Source organism: Hypanus sabinus, chromosome 14 (genome assembly GCF_030144855.1).
Source record: "Hypanus sabinus isolate sHypSab1 chromosome 14, sHypSab1.hap1, whole genome shotgun sequence".
Taxonomy (NCBI): Eukaryota; Metazoa; Chordata; class Chondrichthyes; order Myliobatiformes; family Dasyatidae; genus Hypanus; species Hypanus sabinus.
This window is the reverse complement of record NC_082719.1, coordinates 72065657-72082239: the sequence shown is the minus strand read 5'-3', so window position 1 is coordinate 72082239 and position 16583 is coordinate 72065657. Positions and strand designations below refer to the sequence as shown.

The following is a 16583-nucleotide window of genomic DNA, read 5'->3' as shown; positions in this document are numbered from 1 at the left end:
CAGAATAAAAATTGGCAGGCTCCAACTATCAAAGTTCCCCGTTCTATTGTGGCTCCCCAACTGCAGAGAATGTGGACCCTCCAAGAACAGCAAAACTGTCAAGCTGCTGAGTTGGCAAATAGAATTAAGTGTTCTTGCAGAGGGCATATCAGGATTTTACAGGAAGCGAAATAAAGGCTGGGAAAAGTGTGCTTGGATCCAAAAAAAAAGCTGAAAACCACAAATGTAATGCAGATCTTTTTATTTTAAGGTGATAGAATTTTTATCATGAAAAGGAGGGTTTTGCATTTGGAGTGTGCTCCATGAGAGAATCCACACTACCAGGCTTTTTGAGTTACTGGAACATTCCAATGTATGGATCCTCGGGAGGTGGGTGGGAGGGGTTCCTTCTATTTCCTTGGTTATTCATTACAGTAACTTTTCAACTACCGTCATTGCATGTCGATAGGAGAGTCACACCCCTACAGTGGTCAGATTCTAAGTGGCGTTGGTCCCCTAAAGACTGAATCAGGCTGAGGGACCTTGGGACGTTCATGCCAAGCATCATCGTTGTCTGCATGATGCACCATCAATAACTCACTTTGAGACGTAAAGGCGAGATATCGACCTTTACTGACTGGAAGAAGGAACAAGCAGTGAGTGACCACCATACTACATCCTGGAGACTGAGAGGCTGGACTCAGGCCTCGATCGCCTTTATACAGGGGTCTGTGGGAGGAGCCACAGGAGCAGTCAGCAGGGGGCATGTCCAGACAGATATATGTAGTTCACCACACTGCAATATGGCAGCAGCTGTGTCACCAATCTAAGACAGCACTTGCTTATAGAGGAGGAGGAGAAAATAGGAGATCTGGGTGAAGCATGAGGCTTAGATAGCAGCAGAAGCAGGAGAGAGGAAAAGGTTATTGTGGAGGGAAAGTGCTGAGGGGAAGGACTACCTGCTCAGTATTCCACAGCCTAACTCCCAGGTGGTGGCAGGTACTAACTGTGTTGTATACTTTCGTAAGTATTCCACAACATATAATTCCCGTACAAAGCAATTGGATCACTATATATCACAACCTAAACAGTGACATAGTATATCAATAATCAGGTAGAAAGCACTGATAATGCTCAAAACCCCTTGCTGTGCAGATCTACCGGTATTCTTATATAACAAATGCCCAGTCCTATTATGTTAATAGCTTGCCACAGAATTTCTGTACCTCCTGATGAATGGCAGGTCAGTTAAAGAACACAGCTCTGCATGATAAATATTTTCCAGGTTATTGTATACTCACCAGATTTAGACAGATGTAAATATCTTGTTAAGAGAAAATGTGCAGAGAATTAGAACCTGTAGACCTTTGGCAAATGTGACAAAGAATCTTGACAATTCCTTCAGGATGACACTGTGGTATAGATTTCTTGTCCCTACAGAATTACTGTGGCCAAATCTCTTAGCCCTTCCCCACCAAACAGGATCCTGCAAAGAGCTGAACTTTGCACTGCTGGTGTTTGACTGCCGGTGGGGAGTATGCCTTTAAGGACTGTTGTGTTTCTCTGCCTGTTGCGTGACAATGCGTTGGGAGGTGCATTCGGAGCACCTCTCATTTTCCTGTTTTTTTTCCCACGTAAATTTGTCAACATGCTAAAATAAATTTGTCATTTCACAATGTTTTGTGGTGGTCTTGATTGGGTTAGTACCATGTGCTGCAATGTTTAAATGCATTGAAGATGAGTGTGGTGTTGTTTTATGACAACATATCGAGACGTAACTAGCATAAAAGCTACTGCTATTGAGCCTGTTAACTGGTTTTAGCACTTTCATGAGTTAGCTCCTGATATCAATCAATGCAATAGCAGATTTATTGTTTGAATATTTTTTTATCAATAGTACTACAATTTAACAACAAACTTTGAAAGATAGTCAAAAATTAGCTGATGAGGGTTTTGTCCTCTAAAGCTATCTGTCGTGCTGATAAGCTGCTGGTTCTGTCTGATTCTCAGATCCCATGCTTGCCTTGGTGTCCAGATGTTCAGAAATTTCAGGATTTTAGTTTATCATCTGAGGTTTCTCAATAAATACTGCAAAATCATGTCTGTGGATTATATGAGGCAGTCTACATTATTCTAAATATAATCAATTTATTTTAAATAACTACTTGGTTTGTATAAACTCTCGACTGTGTGCCTATTCAAGCTGACTAAGCGTGGAAGGAGGAGATTTATCAGCAAGGCAGTGCTATCCTTAGACCGTTGATAACTCTGAAGCAGTTATTGCTAGAGGGCTCCAGTGAGTATTAAAAAGGTTAAGTCAACGTCAAACTTTTAGCCAGTTGGGGAGTTTCCAGTCTGGTTTAAATACTTTCTAAACATCAACACCATCATTTGAAGAGAATTCCAGGGCTAAGTCTTGCTGAAGAGGTAACTCAGTTTCAGGAAAGACAGTGGTGCAGCAGGTGGTGCTGCCACCTCACTGATCCAGGGGCCTACAGTATGCCCAGTACTGATCCGTGTGGGGTTCCACAGGCACTTCTCTGCCATGTGGCTTTCCTCTGTGGGCTTCACTTCGCTCTCATACACCTAAGACATGGGTTGGACCTGGCAATGATCTTACTTGCAATTCTTGTGAACGATAAGGGTACAGGTATCAGAAATGATTGAATACCATGAAGGCTGTCTTCTTCCAGCTCAATACACCCAAAGATGTTTATGTATTTTCCCTTTACTGTCAAATGCACTAATACAAATATTATTTTTCAAAAACAAATTGAAGTGATGTTATGGAGTCATAGAATATGACAGCACAGAAACAGGCACTTCAGCCTGTCTAATCCATGCTGACCCATCGACCGGCACCAGGACCATAGCCCTTGATATCCCTCCCATTCAGGTACCTATCCAAATATCTCTTAAAGGTTGAAATCAAACTGGCATCCACCACTTCTGCTGCCAGTTCATTCCAAGCTCTCACCATCTTCTGAGTGAAGAAATTCCCCCTCATGTTCCCCTTAAACATGTCACCTTTCACCCTTAACCCATGACCTTTAGTTCTAGTCTCACCCAATCATAGTAGAAAATGCCTGCTTGCATTTACCCTATCTATATCCCTCATAATTTTTATACCTATCAAATAAGTTGTTACCTAACAAACCATTTCTATTGAAGCTTGCAAGCAGTTAGCTGTTTCAAAAGGATAATTGTAGCTGCGTAAACAAAGGGCACTATCAGAACACTGCAGCAGGGACCATCTGGACATAAGTGATGTAGCTAATCTCCATTTTGATGCAATAATTGGTTCCTCAGTGTGTATATGTACATGGATATGCTTGCTAGAATAAAATTCAAAATGGTGCCATGTGTGTGAATCTGTAGATAATAAATCAACTGTTACATTGAGAACTGAATGCATAAATTTTTATTGCAGGTCTTGACTACAGTGTCAGACTAGACTCTGCACGGCGTGTCTCCAGAGGGCTATTTAACGAAACACGTGACAGAAATATCAAAGGAAACATCATATTACCCTTCCATAACTGCACTGAACACATCTTCTACATGTTGGCAAGTAAACTATACATTGCTTTTTATAAACCTTTGCTTTGGCCTTCATAAATCAAAGTATTGAGTACAGGAGTTGGAATGTAATGCTGAAGTTGTATGAAAAGTTGGTGATGTCAAATTTGGAGTATCTAGTTACCTATCTACAGAAAAGATATCAATAAGATTGAAAGAGTACAGAGAAGATTTAAAAGGATGTTGCTGGGACTTGAGGATCTGAGTTATAGGGAAAGATTGGATAGGTTAGGACTTTATTCTCTAGAGTGTAGAAGAATGAGGGGAGATTTGTTAGAGATGTATAAAATTGAGGGTATGGATAGAGTTAATGTAACCAGTTTTTATCCACTGACTGTGGCTGAGACTGGAACTAAAGATCATAGTTTAAGGGTGAAAGGTGAAATGATTAAGGGGAGCCTGAGGGGGAGCTTTCTCTATCAGAGGTTGATGCAAGCTGCCAGTAGGAATGGGGGATTCAAGTTCAAGTTCAAGTTCAAATTCAACATTTAAGTGAAATTTGGGTAAGTAGGTGGATGGCAGAGGTATGGAGGGCTGTGGTTGAAGAACAGGTCAATGGGACTAGGCAAGACAACAGTTCAACCCTGACTAGATGGGTTGAAAGTGCTCTATGACTTTATGATAGATTACATAGTGATTCAATGGGGTAACCATTCCTAAATGTATACCCAAATCAGAAGCACCATCTAGCCCTCATACAAACTTGTATTTGAACAGCAGGCAGGGATAGCATTGGACTTGTCCATAATAGCCCTATTTTTTCCAAGTTGGCAGAACAGATATGAAAGAAAATTGGAGGGCTGTTTGTCAGGGAAGTGTTAAATTGATCTTGGAGTGGGTTAAAAGATCAACACAACATTGTGGGCTGAAGGGCCTGTATTATGCAGTATTGTTCTATGTTCTATTACATGAGATTTAGGTTCCAGAGATTTTCCAGACAACTAACCTCTGACTACAATAAAGAGTTAATAAATGAGAAAGAAAGTTTAAATTCTGCTCCTTAAATTGCTTCTAACTCTGGAAAGCAAATTTTCTTACAAATCATTCATTTTTACCTTGGAATGGCAAGACTTATCTTCAGAAATGATTCATTGTATCTCCAGATTCCGTTTAAGGATACAGAATGTTGAGCAACTTAACATGTTGGTCTTTTCCCTCTGGTATTGGAATACAGCCCAAATATTTAGGTTGATGATCTCCAGCACAAATCCTATTCTGGTCATAATTGCCTTAAGTGATACAATTCTCACCCTGGCTAGCCATCTACATACAAGGTCAGGAAGTGATAATGATTTGTAATGTTTATAAAAATGAATATTAAATTCATTTGTAGTGATTGTAAGATTCATAATGAGTTATAACCAGGGTTGGCAGTTCTGTGTTCAGAGTCAATCTCTAATTACAAGAACAAGCTTTGGGAGGTAAACACCTAAGAGCAGTCTCCAAATATGGAAAAGTGTTACTGTCTCCAGTGCTGACTTATCTCTCCATGAAGAGATATCAATTTCTCTTTCACCCCCTTCCCTGACTTCAGATACATTTTAGGCTGTAACAGAGGGCAATTATATGCTCTGGAAAGAAACATTGACATGATTGCATGTAGAGACGTAATTAAAGAATAAAAAACAAAATTTAACTTTAAGTTTTAATCCTTGTTCATGTTAAAATACTCTTTAAATATAAAATATCAGACTTGTAATATTCAGTGGTTCTGATGATTTAGAGTATCTATCTCTATTACCGTTCCTCACTAAAGTGAAAGCTTTCCTTATGCTCATCATCTCTTCCTTGAACATGATTATATCAATTGCGCAGTCTTCTGAAGATTGTAATTAATATTGGATAAATGACCACTTCTTACTATTTTGCAAATTTCATTCCATGCAAAAATTGGAATCTATAGTTATTAATTTAATTTAAAAACACCAACACAGGTAATCAGGTAAAATTTGGAGGAATCAAATCAAATTATTGACTTCAACTTTTGCTGGAACTATTTATGTAAGCAGGAGAAGGAAGGTGTTTATTTTCTGTGTGTGTAGGCATATTGTTAAACGGGTTTGGAATCTAGACTGACTAATAATCTTAAAGATGATGAGGATTAGCTTCTATTTGTCACAAGTACATTGAAGTATCAAAACAAAGAGAGATGCATCATTTAGTGTCAATGTCTAACAGAGTCCAAGATGGAATGGGGACAGCCTGCAGGCATCACTGTGTTTCAGGCACCAACATAGCATGCCAACAACTTACTAAAACCTAACTCATACATCTTTAGTACGTCGGAGGAAACAGGAGCACCTGATGGAAATCCACATGTCATGGGGAGAACGTACAAACTCCTTACAGACAGCAGTGAGAACTGAGCCCTGATCTTACAGCTGGCACTGTAAGTCATTATGCTAACCATTATGCAACCATGCTGCCCCCATAAAACAGGGTATGATTTGGAAGAACACATAACCTAGCAGCAAGTAGGGTGCATAGGTCAGAAAGGACTCGAGCTTCATTTCCGGGAAGTAATCTCTAATCCCATTATAATTAATATATAGTACTTAAGACTCATTGTACTGCTGGCATTTCGAACATCAATGAAGGTCCTCAATCCTTGTCACTCCTTGGCCATCTTCTCCATTGTGCCCCAGAGGAAGTTTGGGGTCCTTATGTGGTACAGCACCGAGTTGTCTTTGATCTCCTGCCTTTCCTCTGCCCTTCGGGGGTCCAGTGAAGTGCTGTCTTGATAATGGAGTTGACTTCTCTTATCAACATGTGCCCAATCCATCTCCAGTGTTTCCTCATGATGATTGTGACCATGTCCTCTTGATGACACTGAAGGAGCAGGGCGTGGTTGGAGATCTTTTTTGGCCAGAAGATGGGGAAGATCTTCCAGAGGCTCGTGGTGTGAAAAGACAAGAGCTTGGCAAGTTGCTGTCTGTCATGCACCAGCAGCCTGACCCAAACGAAAGAGTGTGGGCAGAACACAGCTCTGCCACGGCTTCAACTTGGTGTGGACACTGTACTTGGTCAATCCCCATATGTTGTCCCTTTCAGTCTGACTCTCATCAGACTACTCTTGATTGGTTTCCACTCCAGCATGCTCTTCTCACTGCCTTTCTTCAAATGGACAGCCACACCAGCATGATGCTGCCTTCTTCCCTTATGAGTACAACAGTGTTTCACCAGTTGCTGCCGTTAGTCTGCCAAACCCTGTCCATTTGCTTTCACTGATCAAAAACAAGAGAAAATCTGCAGATGCCGGAAATCCAAGCAACACGCACAAAATGCTGGAGGAACTCAGCAGGCCAGGCAGCATCTATGGAAAGGAGTAAAAAGTCTTTGTTTTGGGCTGCGAATCTTCATCAGGACTATAGAGCTTTCGCTGATGCCCAATATATGTGGGCTGCAATGGCACATATCTACAGCTATTTGTGCTAGCTTTCCACTGTTGTACATGAATCATACATTCCAGAAACCAATTTTACCTTGGTCTTGGCGATGTTCAGGCCTTCCTTCATCGTGCCAGTAGCTTCATCTCAGATTTCATTGCTGCCAGCCATGCAGACCCCAAGTGGAGATTCAGGAATATCATCGCTAACAGTTGTAGAAGGAGTCTTCATTGCTGTTTCCATAACAGATTTTTGCTGGACCAGTCAGGGTTGTTAGCCCTGAGCTGAACCCTTGAACTTGGAGGACCGGTGAGCCACTCTTCGTCTGGCATCTGCCCTTTGACCTGTTTGGCATGACCGACCCTAGCAGGAGCCAAAGCATAAAGCTAGCATGGCACTCTGGGCCATTGACGCTTGCAAGCCCCCAAATCACATCAAAGTTGTAGTCCTCTTGTAGGAATCCCATTATAAGGAGTAATGTGAAATCTCTGTTCTCAGAGTACCTAAAGGGAGGAATCAATGAGAGAAAGCAGACAAACTAGAGGGCTATAGGTAAGCCTAGTAATTTCTGAGTTCGGGACATGTTCGGCACAACTTTGTGTGCCGAAGGGCCTGTATTGTGCTGTCGGTTTTCTATGTTTCTAATTGTGGGTGTGGTAGTACAACAATGGCAACACGTTGCTGTAAGTGCCCTGAACTTTTCTGTACTCAATTTCTATCCTTTCATTCTATATCAGATTTCCCATGTTTAACATGGATATGAGTCTTAAGCTTAGAAACTAGAATTGATCAAGGGTATATCGGTTCATCATAGTATTAAATAGAGAACATACCTCTTAGACCTCATTCTCTTTGCCTCAATAAAGCCTGTCACTGCCAAGTTAAGACACTCAAAAAAAAACGGATCTCCCCCAGACTAAAACCATATTACCAACAATGCTTCAGAATATCAAACATTAATAAGAACTGCTTGTCTCATTCATTTACTTGGTGCTAATAATATGATAAGACTTTCTAACTGATGGGTTACCATACGTCTGTCAGCCCACTCTTGTTTTTTTTTAACATTTCTTCATATAAAAATGTGCATTTTGTGTGACTGAACAATCTGAAATGTTCATTTGTTCAAACTGTCTGTTCATTTCTTACAAAATTATAGGATGCTCCAGATTTTCTCAATCCCGTTGAAATCCTGTTGGAGTTCAATTTATCAAATCCAGAGGAAGGACCGGTGTTGGATGTTGACCTGCCAAGTTCAAAGAAAGCTTTGGTAATTTAACAATTTATGATTGTATAATCCATTTCATATCTATGTTTAACAGTGACAAGAATTTGTTATTCAGAAGGGTCCTTACGAAAAAAGTTATTGCCTAAAAATTGCATCTAATGCATAAAATTGATGGTAGTAGGAAGCTGTTTTGAAGTGTTTGCACTGACTTCTGCTATCTAGGAAGCAACAACTGAAAGATGTAACCAGGTTGTAACAGTTAAATCAAAGCAAGCCTGCATAACAGTTTCCTAAAGCAAGGAAGTACAAACTTTACAAATTTTTTGATGATTTCAATGCCAGCATAAGCTTTATCTGCAGACTCCATTTAAGATCCGAGAAGTGTCTAGTCTAATTTCAGGCAATGAAATGGCCCAATTATGAATAGCAATAAATGTCTCGTTAAAGTAAGCCACCATAAGCCAGCATAACAATTCCCTAAAGCAAGACAGTACTAACTTTACATTTTTTTTTGATGATTTCACAATTGGCATAAGCAGTATATGTGCAGTCCCCATTTCAACATAGAAAACGCACAGCACGATACAGGCCCTTCGGCCTACAAAGCTGTCCTTACCTCAGAGATTACCTAGGGTTACCAATAGCCCTCTATTTTTCTGAGCTCCATGTATCTGTTCAGGAATCTCTAAAAAGACCCTATCATATCCGCCTCCACCACTGTCACCGGTAGCCCATTCCATGCACTCACACTCTCTGCATAAAATACTTAATTCTGACATCTCCTCTGTACCTGCTTCTAAGCACCTTAAAACTGTGCCCTCTCATGCTAGCCATTTTAGCCCTCGGAAAAAGCTTTTGACTATCCACACAATCAATGCCTGTCATCATCTTATACACCTCTATCACCTCTCATCCTCTGTCATTCCAAAGTAAAATGGCAAAGTTCACTTAACCTATTCTCATAAGGCAAGCTCCCCAAACAAGGCAACATCCTTGTAAATCTCCTCTGCACCCTTTCTATGGTTTCCACATCCTTCCTGTAGTGAGGCAACCAGAACTGTGCACAGTACTCCAAGTGGGGTCTGACTAGGGTCCTATATAGCCTCAACATTACTTCTCAGCTCTTAAACTCAATCCCACGATTAATGAAGGCCAAAGCACCGTATGCCTTCTTAACCACAGAGTCAATCTGTGCGGCAGCTTTGAGTGTCTTATGGACTTGGACCCTAAGATCCCTCTGATCCTCCACACTGCCAAGAGTCTTACCATTAATGCTATATTCTGCCATCATATCTGACCTACCAATCTGATCTATCAATAAGCCTTGCATGGGGTACCTTATCAAAAGCCTTGCTGAAATCCATATACACTACATCTACTGCTCTCCCTTCATCAATGTGCTTAGTCACATCCTCAAAAAATTCAAACAGGGTCAAAAGGCACGACTTGCCTTTGACAAAGCCATACTGATTATTCCTTATCATATTATGCCTCTCCAAATGTTCATAAATCCTACCTCTCAGGATCTTCTCCATCAACTTACCAACCACTGAAGTAAGATCCACTAGTCTATAATTTCCTGGGCTATCCCTACTCCTTTTCTAGAATAAAGGAACAACATCTGCAACCCTCCAATCCTCTGGAACATCTCCCATCCCTATTGATGATGCAAAGATCATCACCAGAGGCTCAGCAATCTCTTCCATCACTTCCCACGTGGGGTACATCTCGTCTGACCCTGGTGACTTATCCAACTTGATGCTTTCCAAAAACTCCAGCACATCCTTTTTCTTAATATGCTACATGATCAAGCTTTTCAATCCACTACAAGTCATCCCTACAATCACCAATATCCTTTTCCATAGTGAACACTGAAGCAAAGTACTCATTAAGTACCTCTGCTATCTCCTCCAGTTCCATACACACTTTCCCACTGTCACACTTGATTGGTCCTATACTCTCATGTCGTGTCCTCTTGCTCTTCATATAATTGTAGAATGCCTTGGGGATTTCCTTAATCCTGTCCGCCAAGGCCTTCACAGGGCCCCTTCTGGCTCTCCTAATTTCTTTCTTAAGCTCATTCCTGCTAGCCTTATAATCTTCTAGATCTCTATCATTACCTAGCTTTTTGAACCTTTCGTAAGCTCTTCATTTCTTCTTGACTAGATTTACAACAGTCCTTTGTACACCATGGTTCCTGTACCCTACCATCCTTTCCCTGTTTCATTGGAACGTACTTATGCAGAACTCCACACAAATATCCCTTGAACATTTGCCACATTTCTTCCGTAAGTTTCCCTGAGAACATCTGTTCCCAATTTATGCTTTCAAGTTCCTGTTTGATGGCTTCATATTTCCCCTTACTCCAATTAAATACTTTCCTTACTTGTCTGTTCCTATCCCTTTCCAATGCTGTGGTAAAGGAGGTAGAATTGTGATCACTATCTCCAAAATGCTTTCCCACTGAGAGATCTGACACCTGACAAGGTTCATTTCCCAATACCAGATCAAGTACAGCCTCTCCTCTTGTAGGCCTATCTACATATTGTGTCAGGAAACCTTCCTGAACACACCTAACAAACTCCACCACATCTAAACCCCTTGCTCTCAAGAGATGCCAATCGATATTTGGGAAATTAAAATTTCCCACAACCCTGTTGTGGGAAATATTTCCAACGACAACCCTATTATTATTACACCTTTCCAGAATCTTCTCCCTATCTGCTCCTCGACGTCCCTGTTACTATTGGGTGGTCTATAAAAAAAACACCCAGTAGAGTTATTGACCCCTTCCTGCTCCTAACATCCACCCATAGAGGCTCTGTAGACAATCCCTCCATTGCTGTGACGGTATCTCTGATCAACAGTGCCACGCCCCCACCTCTTTTGCCTCCCTCCCTGTCCTTCCTGAAACATCTAACACCTAGCACTCCAAGTAACCATTCCTGCCCCCGAGTCATCCAAGTTTCTGTAATGGCCACAATATCATAGTTCCAAGTACTGATCCATGCTCTAAGCTGATCCACATTGTTCATAATACTCCCTGCATTAAAATAAACACATCTTAATCCATTGGTCTGTGCACATTCGTTCTCTATCACCTGCCTATCCTCTCTCTCACACTGTCTACAAGCTTTCTCTTTTTGTGAGCCAACCGCCTCTTCTTCCATCTCTTCACTTTGCTTCCCACCCCCAAACAATCCTTGTTTAAACTCTCCCCAAAAGCCTTAGCCAACCTCCCTGCCAGGATATTGGTCGCCCACGGATTGAAGTGCAACCCATCCTTTTTGTAAAGGTCACACCTGCCCCAAAAGAGGTCCCAGTGATCCAGAAATCTGAATCCTTTCCCCCTGCTCCAATCCCTCAACCACTCATTTATCCTCCTCCTCATTCTATTCCTATACTCAGTGTCACATGACACAAGCAATAATCCCAAAATGACTATCCTTGAGGTCCTGCTTCTCAACTTCCTTCCTAACTCCCTGTAGTCTGCTTTCAGGACCTCATCCCTTTTCCTACCTACGTCGTTGGTACCAATATGTACCACGACTTCTGGCTGTTCTCCTTCCCACTTAAAGATATCGTGGACATGATCAGAAACATCCTGGACCCTGGCACCTGGGAGGCAAACTACCATCCGTGCTTCTTTCCTGTGTCCACAGAATTGCTTGCCTAATCCCTAACAATAGAGTCCCCTATCACTACAGTCATCCTCTTCTTTTCCCTACCCTTCTGATTCACAGGGCCAGACTCTGTGCCGGAGGTGCGACCACTGTTGCTTCCCCCAGGTAGGCCGTTGCCCCCAACAGTACTCAAACAGGAGTACTCTCTAGCATCTGCCTCTTGCCCTTCACTTCCCTGACTGTTACCCACTTATCTGTCTCCCCAGGCCCCAGTGTGACTACCTGCCTATAGCTCCTATTTATCACATCCTCACTCTCTCTGACCAGACGAAGGTCATCGAGCTGCATCTCCAGTTCCCTAATGGGGTCTCTAAGGAGTTGCAGCTCGATGCACCTGGCGCAGATGTGGCACATTTTAAGATACAAAAAGTACCTAGTCTTAATTTCTGGCAATGGAATAAGACCATAAGACATAGGAGCAGAATTAGGCCATTTGCCCATTGAGTCTGCTCTGCCTTTCCAATCATGGCTGATTTATTTTCCCTCTCAACTCCAATCTCTGCCTTCTCCCCATAACTTAGACACTTGTCCAATTAAGAATATATAAAACCTCCACTTTAAATATACCCAATGTCTTGGCTTCCACAGGTGTTTGTAGCAATGAATTCCACAGAATCACTATCCTCTGGCTAAAGAAATTCCTCCTCATCTCTGTTCTGAATGGATGTCCCTCTGTTCTGAGGCCGTGCCCTCTGGTCCTAGTCTCCCCGACAATCGGAGACATCTTCTCCACTTCCACTCTATATTTCAATATTAGTAGGTTTGAATGGGATACCCCTTCAATCTTCTAAATTGCAGTGAGTATAGGCCCAGAGCCATCAAAACGTTCCTCTAAGTCCAGCAGACCTGTGCTTCCTCAACACTCCCTGCCCCTCAGCTATCAGTTCTGTCATCCATAATGTCAGAAGAAGCAGTCCCGACACTGATCCCTGTGGAATACCTCTGGTCACCAGCTGCCGAACAGGAAATGCCCCCTTTATTCCCACTCTTTGCCTCCTGCCAGTCAGCTAATCCTCTATCCATGCTCTATCCATATACTCTATCTACTCCATCTTTCCTGTAATACCACGAGCTCTTGTCGTGTTAAGCAGCCTCACGTGCAGCAACTTGTCAAAGGCCTTCTGAATCCATGTAGACAACATCTACTTACTCCTCATTGTCTATCTTGCCCATTATTTCCTCAAAGAATTCCAACAGATTTGTCAGATGAAATATCCCCTTAGCAAAAGTGAGCTCATTTTGGCTCATTTAATCGTGTGCCTCCAAGAACCCTGAAACCTCATTCTTAATAATGGACTCTAGCACCTTCCCAACCACTAATGTCAGGCTAACTAGTCTAAAACTTTCTTTTTTGGGCTACATTGGCTCCAGAGTAACAATTATTTTGTTCTCCTTTGCAATTGTATACTTGAAATGACATTTAAAAATCTTGAAGTTGCGAACACTATTTTTCTGATATTTTATTAGTTAACTACATTATCTTTTGCATAGGAAGCAGGCAATGTACTTTGTAGACGGGACTTTCCAGATTACAACATTTTGGGAGGTCTCTGTTGCATGTGAAGCAGACGTAATAAGATATACAAATCTTCCTTTCTTTCAGGCTGGTATCAGTATTAACAATCTGAATGGTTGCTGCTGCCATCTAGTGGTTGATTTAAATTGTCTTGAGTGCAACCAAAGCACACACCAATAAATGAAACACTCCTTAAATGTCCTTAAGGAAGTGGTGGCGGGCTAGTTCCATGAACCAATGCAGCCTTTCTGTTGAATACATTCCCACAGAACTGTTGTGGAAGGGATTTCAGGACTTAGATGTAGTAATGGTGAATGTATTTACAAGTCAGGTACTGGGGGGTGTTCCATTATGCCTGAAATCCTGGTAGTCGAGGTTGTGCTGTGCAAATAACTTAGACAATCAATTCAGTGCACTTTGTAAGTGCAATCCATTGTGCAGTGGATGTGGATGCAATTATTTAGGACCTTGGTTGAGGGTGGATGGGAAAGAGTTTATTAAATATTGTCAAAAATGCACTCACCCAGGCAAATACTCTCTTTAGTTGTGCCTTATTGATAGTGGAAAGACTGAGGTTTCAGCAGTGAATCACTCACTGCAGGATGTGCAGCTTTAAACCATCTTTTGCAGCTACAGTATTTATGTAGCCACTCCTGTTGAGTTTTTGGTCAATGGTAACCCACAACTTGTTGACAGTGCAAATTGGTGATCGTCCACCATTAAATAGCGAGGATAAGTGGTTCAAGACAGTCAGTGCCTGCAACTCTAGTGGTGTGAATGTTATTTCACTTTCTATCAAGCCGTGCCAGGATTTTGTCTTAAGTCTTGCTGCATGCAGACGTAGACCTTTTGAATTCCATGCACAAATTCTCATTTGCTGAGAATTTGTGCATAGAATTAAAAATCATTAGCAAACATTCTCTCTCTGAAGAAGACAGATGAAGTGATATGGCATACTTGAGCTCAGGCTGGGGCATAGCATGTAGAAAGTAGAATGTTAAATTGCAACTTTACAAAACACTAGTTAGACTGCACTTGAACTATCGTGTGTAGTTCTGGTTGCCACATTGGAAGGAGGATGTGGTTGTGTTGGAGAGAGTGTAGAGGAGATTTGCTTTGATTGGTAGCATTGTTAACAGTGTCTTCCATCCCTTTTCTGCTGAGAATATATGGATTTGGCAATGATTTGGTAGATTGGTTTTGTTCTGCTTTTTATTAAGGATGACAGATTTCCTCCCTAGAAGGGCATTAGATGTTTTTTTTTCTGACAATTTAATAATTTGTGATCATCTTCCTAATAATTAGCTTGATTTTGTTTTTAATTTCAGATGATTAGCTACATTTAAATTTCACATATCTGATGGTGGAAATGAAAATTCATGTCTCAGTAGCATTTTTTCACAGGGAAACCTTTGTATTTCTAATATCTTAATTTAACAACGTATCTGCATCTGAGTATAGAACAGTGAGTATAGACTTCCAAATCATCAAAAAAATGACTGCAAGACTTTAGCCCCAGTGTATTCAGGGGGAATCTCACTCAGTCTGCACTAATTACTTACTATGTACAAACCAGTGATATTAACATTTTCAGACCAATTTAAACTTATGGTAGATATGCCACTTGTGTATGCGGTTTCCCACAGTGCGGCTCCTCAATGCACATTTAAAAAATGTGAATTCTGTCCCACACTAGAAAAAGAAAGTTTGGTGTAAGCTCAAATAATAATGACCAAATGTATTTTAAATCTACGTATTATAAATATTTGTGGGTTTCTTAGATTAATGGCGCTTATGATCCATTTCAATGAGCTTATTACAAAGAATGCACTTCCATATTTATCTATGTGTGTTATATTTATATTTTTTATATTTACAACCACCAGTGCATGAACTGGAAAATATGCAAGTCTCACCTGATTTCTTCATGATATAATGAAGCACTTTATTTTGTCCTGTGATCCATCAGGTGCCTTTTACAAAAGATTGTGGAGATGATGGAGAATGCAAAAATGACCTGAAGCTTAGTGCTGAGGCAGACATAATGGGTGACAGGTAACAACATTTGTAACATAAAATTAAAATACTCAGCGGGTCAACCATGTCTGTGCAGTATCAGAATTAACTTCTCAGACTGATGAATTTTCACAGCATCATCTAGTATGAAACAGACCAACCAGTCCAATCCAGACAACCTTTTGTTTTAATTCCCTACACAGCACCTGGCCCAGAATCCACTGTGGCTAAGTGTTCATATAGATACTTCGTGAAAGCTGTCAACAAACCATTTTCAAACACACTCTCAGGTAGTGCATTCACTCTCTGGGTTAAGAAAGTAAGAAGGTCTCACTGATGTTTCCCCTAATTTCTTATCATAAACCTAGGTCCTCGAGTTTTGTCTACCTCTGAAATGGAACAGTGCTTCCTGCAGTCTATCTGATGTCCCTTGTAATTTAAAATACCTTTATCATGTCTCCATCCCATTCACCCATGCCAACCTACTCTGCTTTGCCTTCTCCAGTCTTTCCTCATACCTGACTTGCTCTATCACAGGCTGTGTCCTAGTGATCACAAAGTGCACTGCAGATACTGTTGTCAAATCAAGACGTACAAAAAAGCTGGATGAACTCAGCAGGTCGGGCAGCATCCGTTAAAAGAAGCAGTCAACGCTTCTGTAACGTTCTCCTTCGCGTGTAACTGATAACGTCGAATTCAACGTCGAGATAAACCACAGCCAATGAGAACCAGATCGCAGTAAGATTAACCATTTACTGTTCACTCTTCACATTAACATATGGTGAAAACTGTTGATAAAACAATACAAGATTGATACAGTATTTGTTCCTTCCTTAATATCACATTTCAAGTGTAAATACTTGCAAAGGTGACTATAACTACATTACACTAAGGTGCAGTATACAGGGAGAGTTTACCTGCTCCATTGACTACTTTAAATACACTTCCATGCAAACTATCCGCGACTCTTTAACTAACGAAAGCATAAACATTATCTACCGTCGTTACTTCTAACAGGATCGGCATTAACATCTTAGTTCAATGTATCGATTATCTATTAACTTACAGCGTTGCTCTCACTGTGATTTCTCATGCCTGCAAAACAACTTCTGCTCAGGTGAGCCTCGTGGAAAGCCCCCACCCTCGCGCTAATTTCAAACCGGTGTTTTCCCACAAGACGCGGCGAAACCGGATGT

General features: G+C 41.1%; 1 protein-coding gene across 1 annotated transcript in view; it reads left to right on the top strand.

Moving 5' to 3' along the window:
• Positions 1 to 16583, top strand: part of itga1 (integrin, alpha 1) — a 196077-nt gene that overhangs the window by 115285 nt on the left and 64209 nt on the right. The window contains exons 18-20 of the mRNA XM_059989435.1: positions 3410 to 3546; positions 8104 to 8214; positions 15341 to 15426. Of these exons, the coding sequence (XP_059845418.1) occupies positions 3410 to 3546; positions 8104 to 8214; positions 15341 to 15426 (334 nt within the window). The remainder of the gene's footprint in view (positions 1 to 3409; positions 3547 to 8103; positions 8215 to 15340; positions 15427 to 16583) is intronic.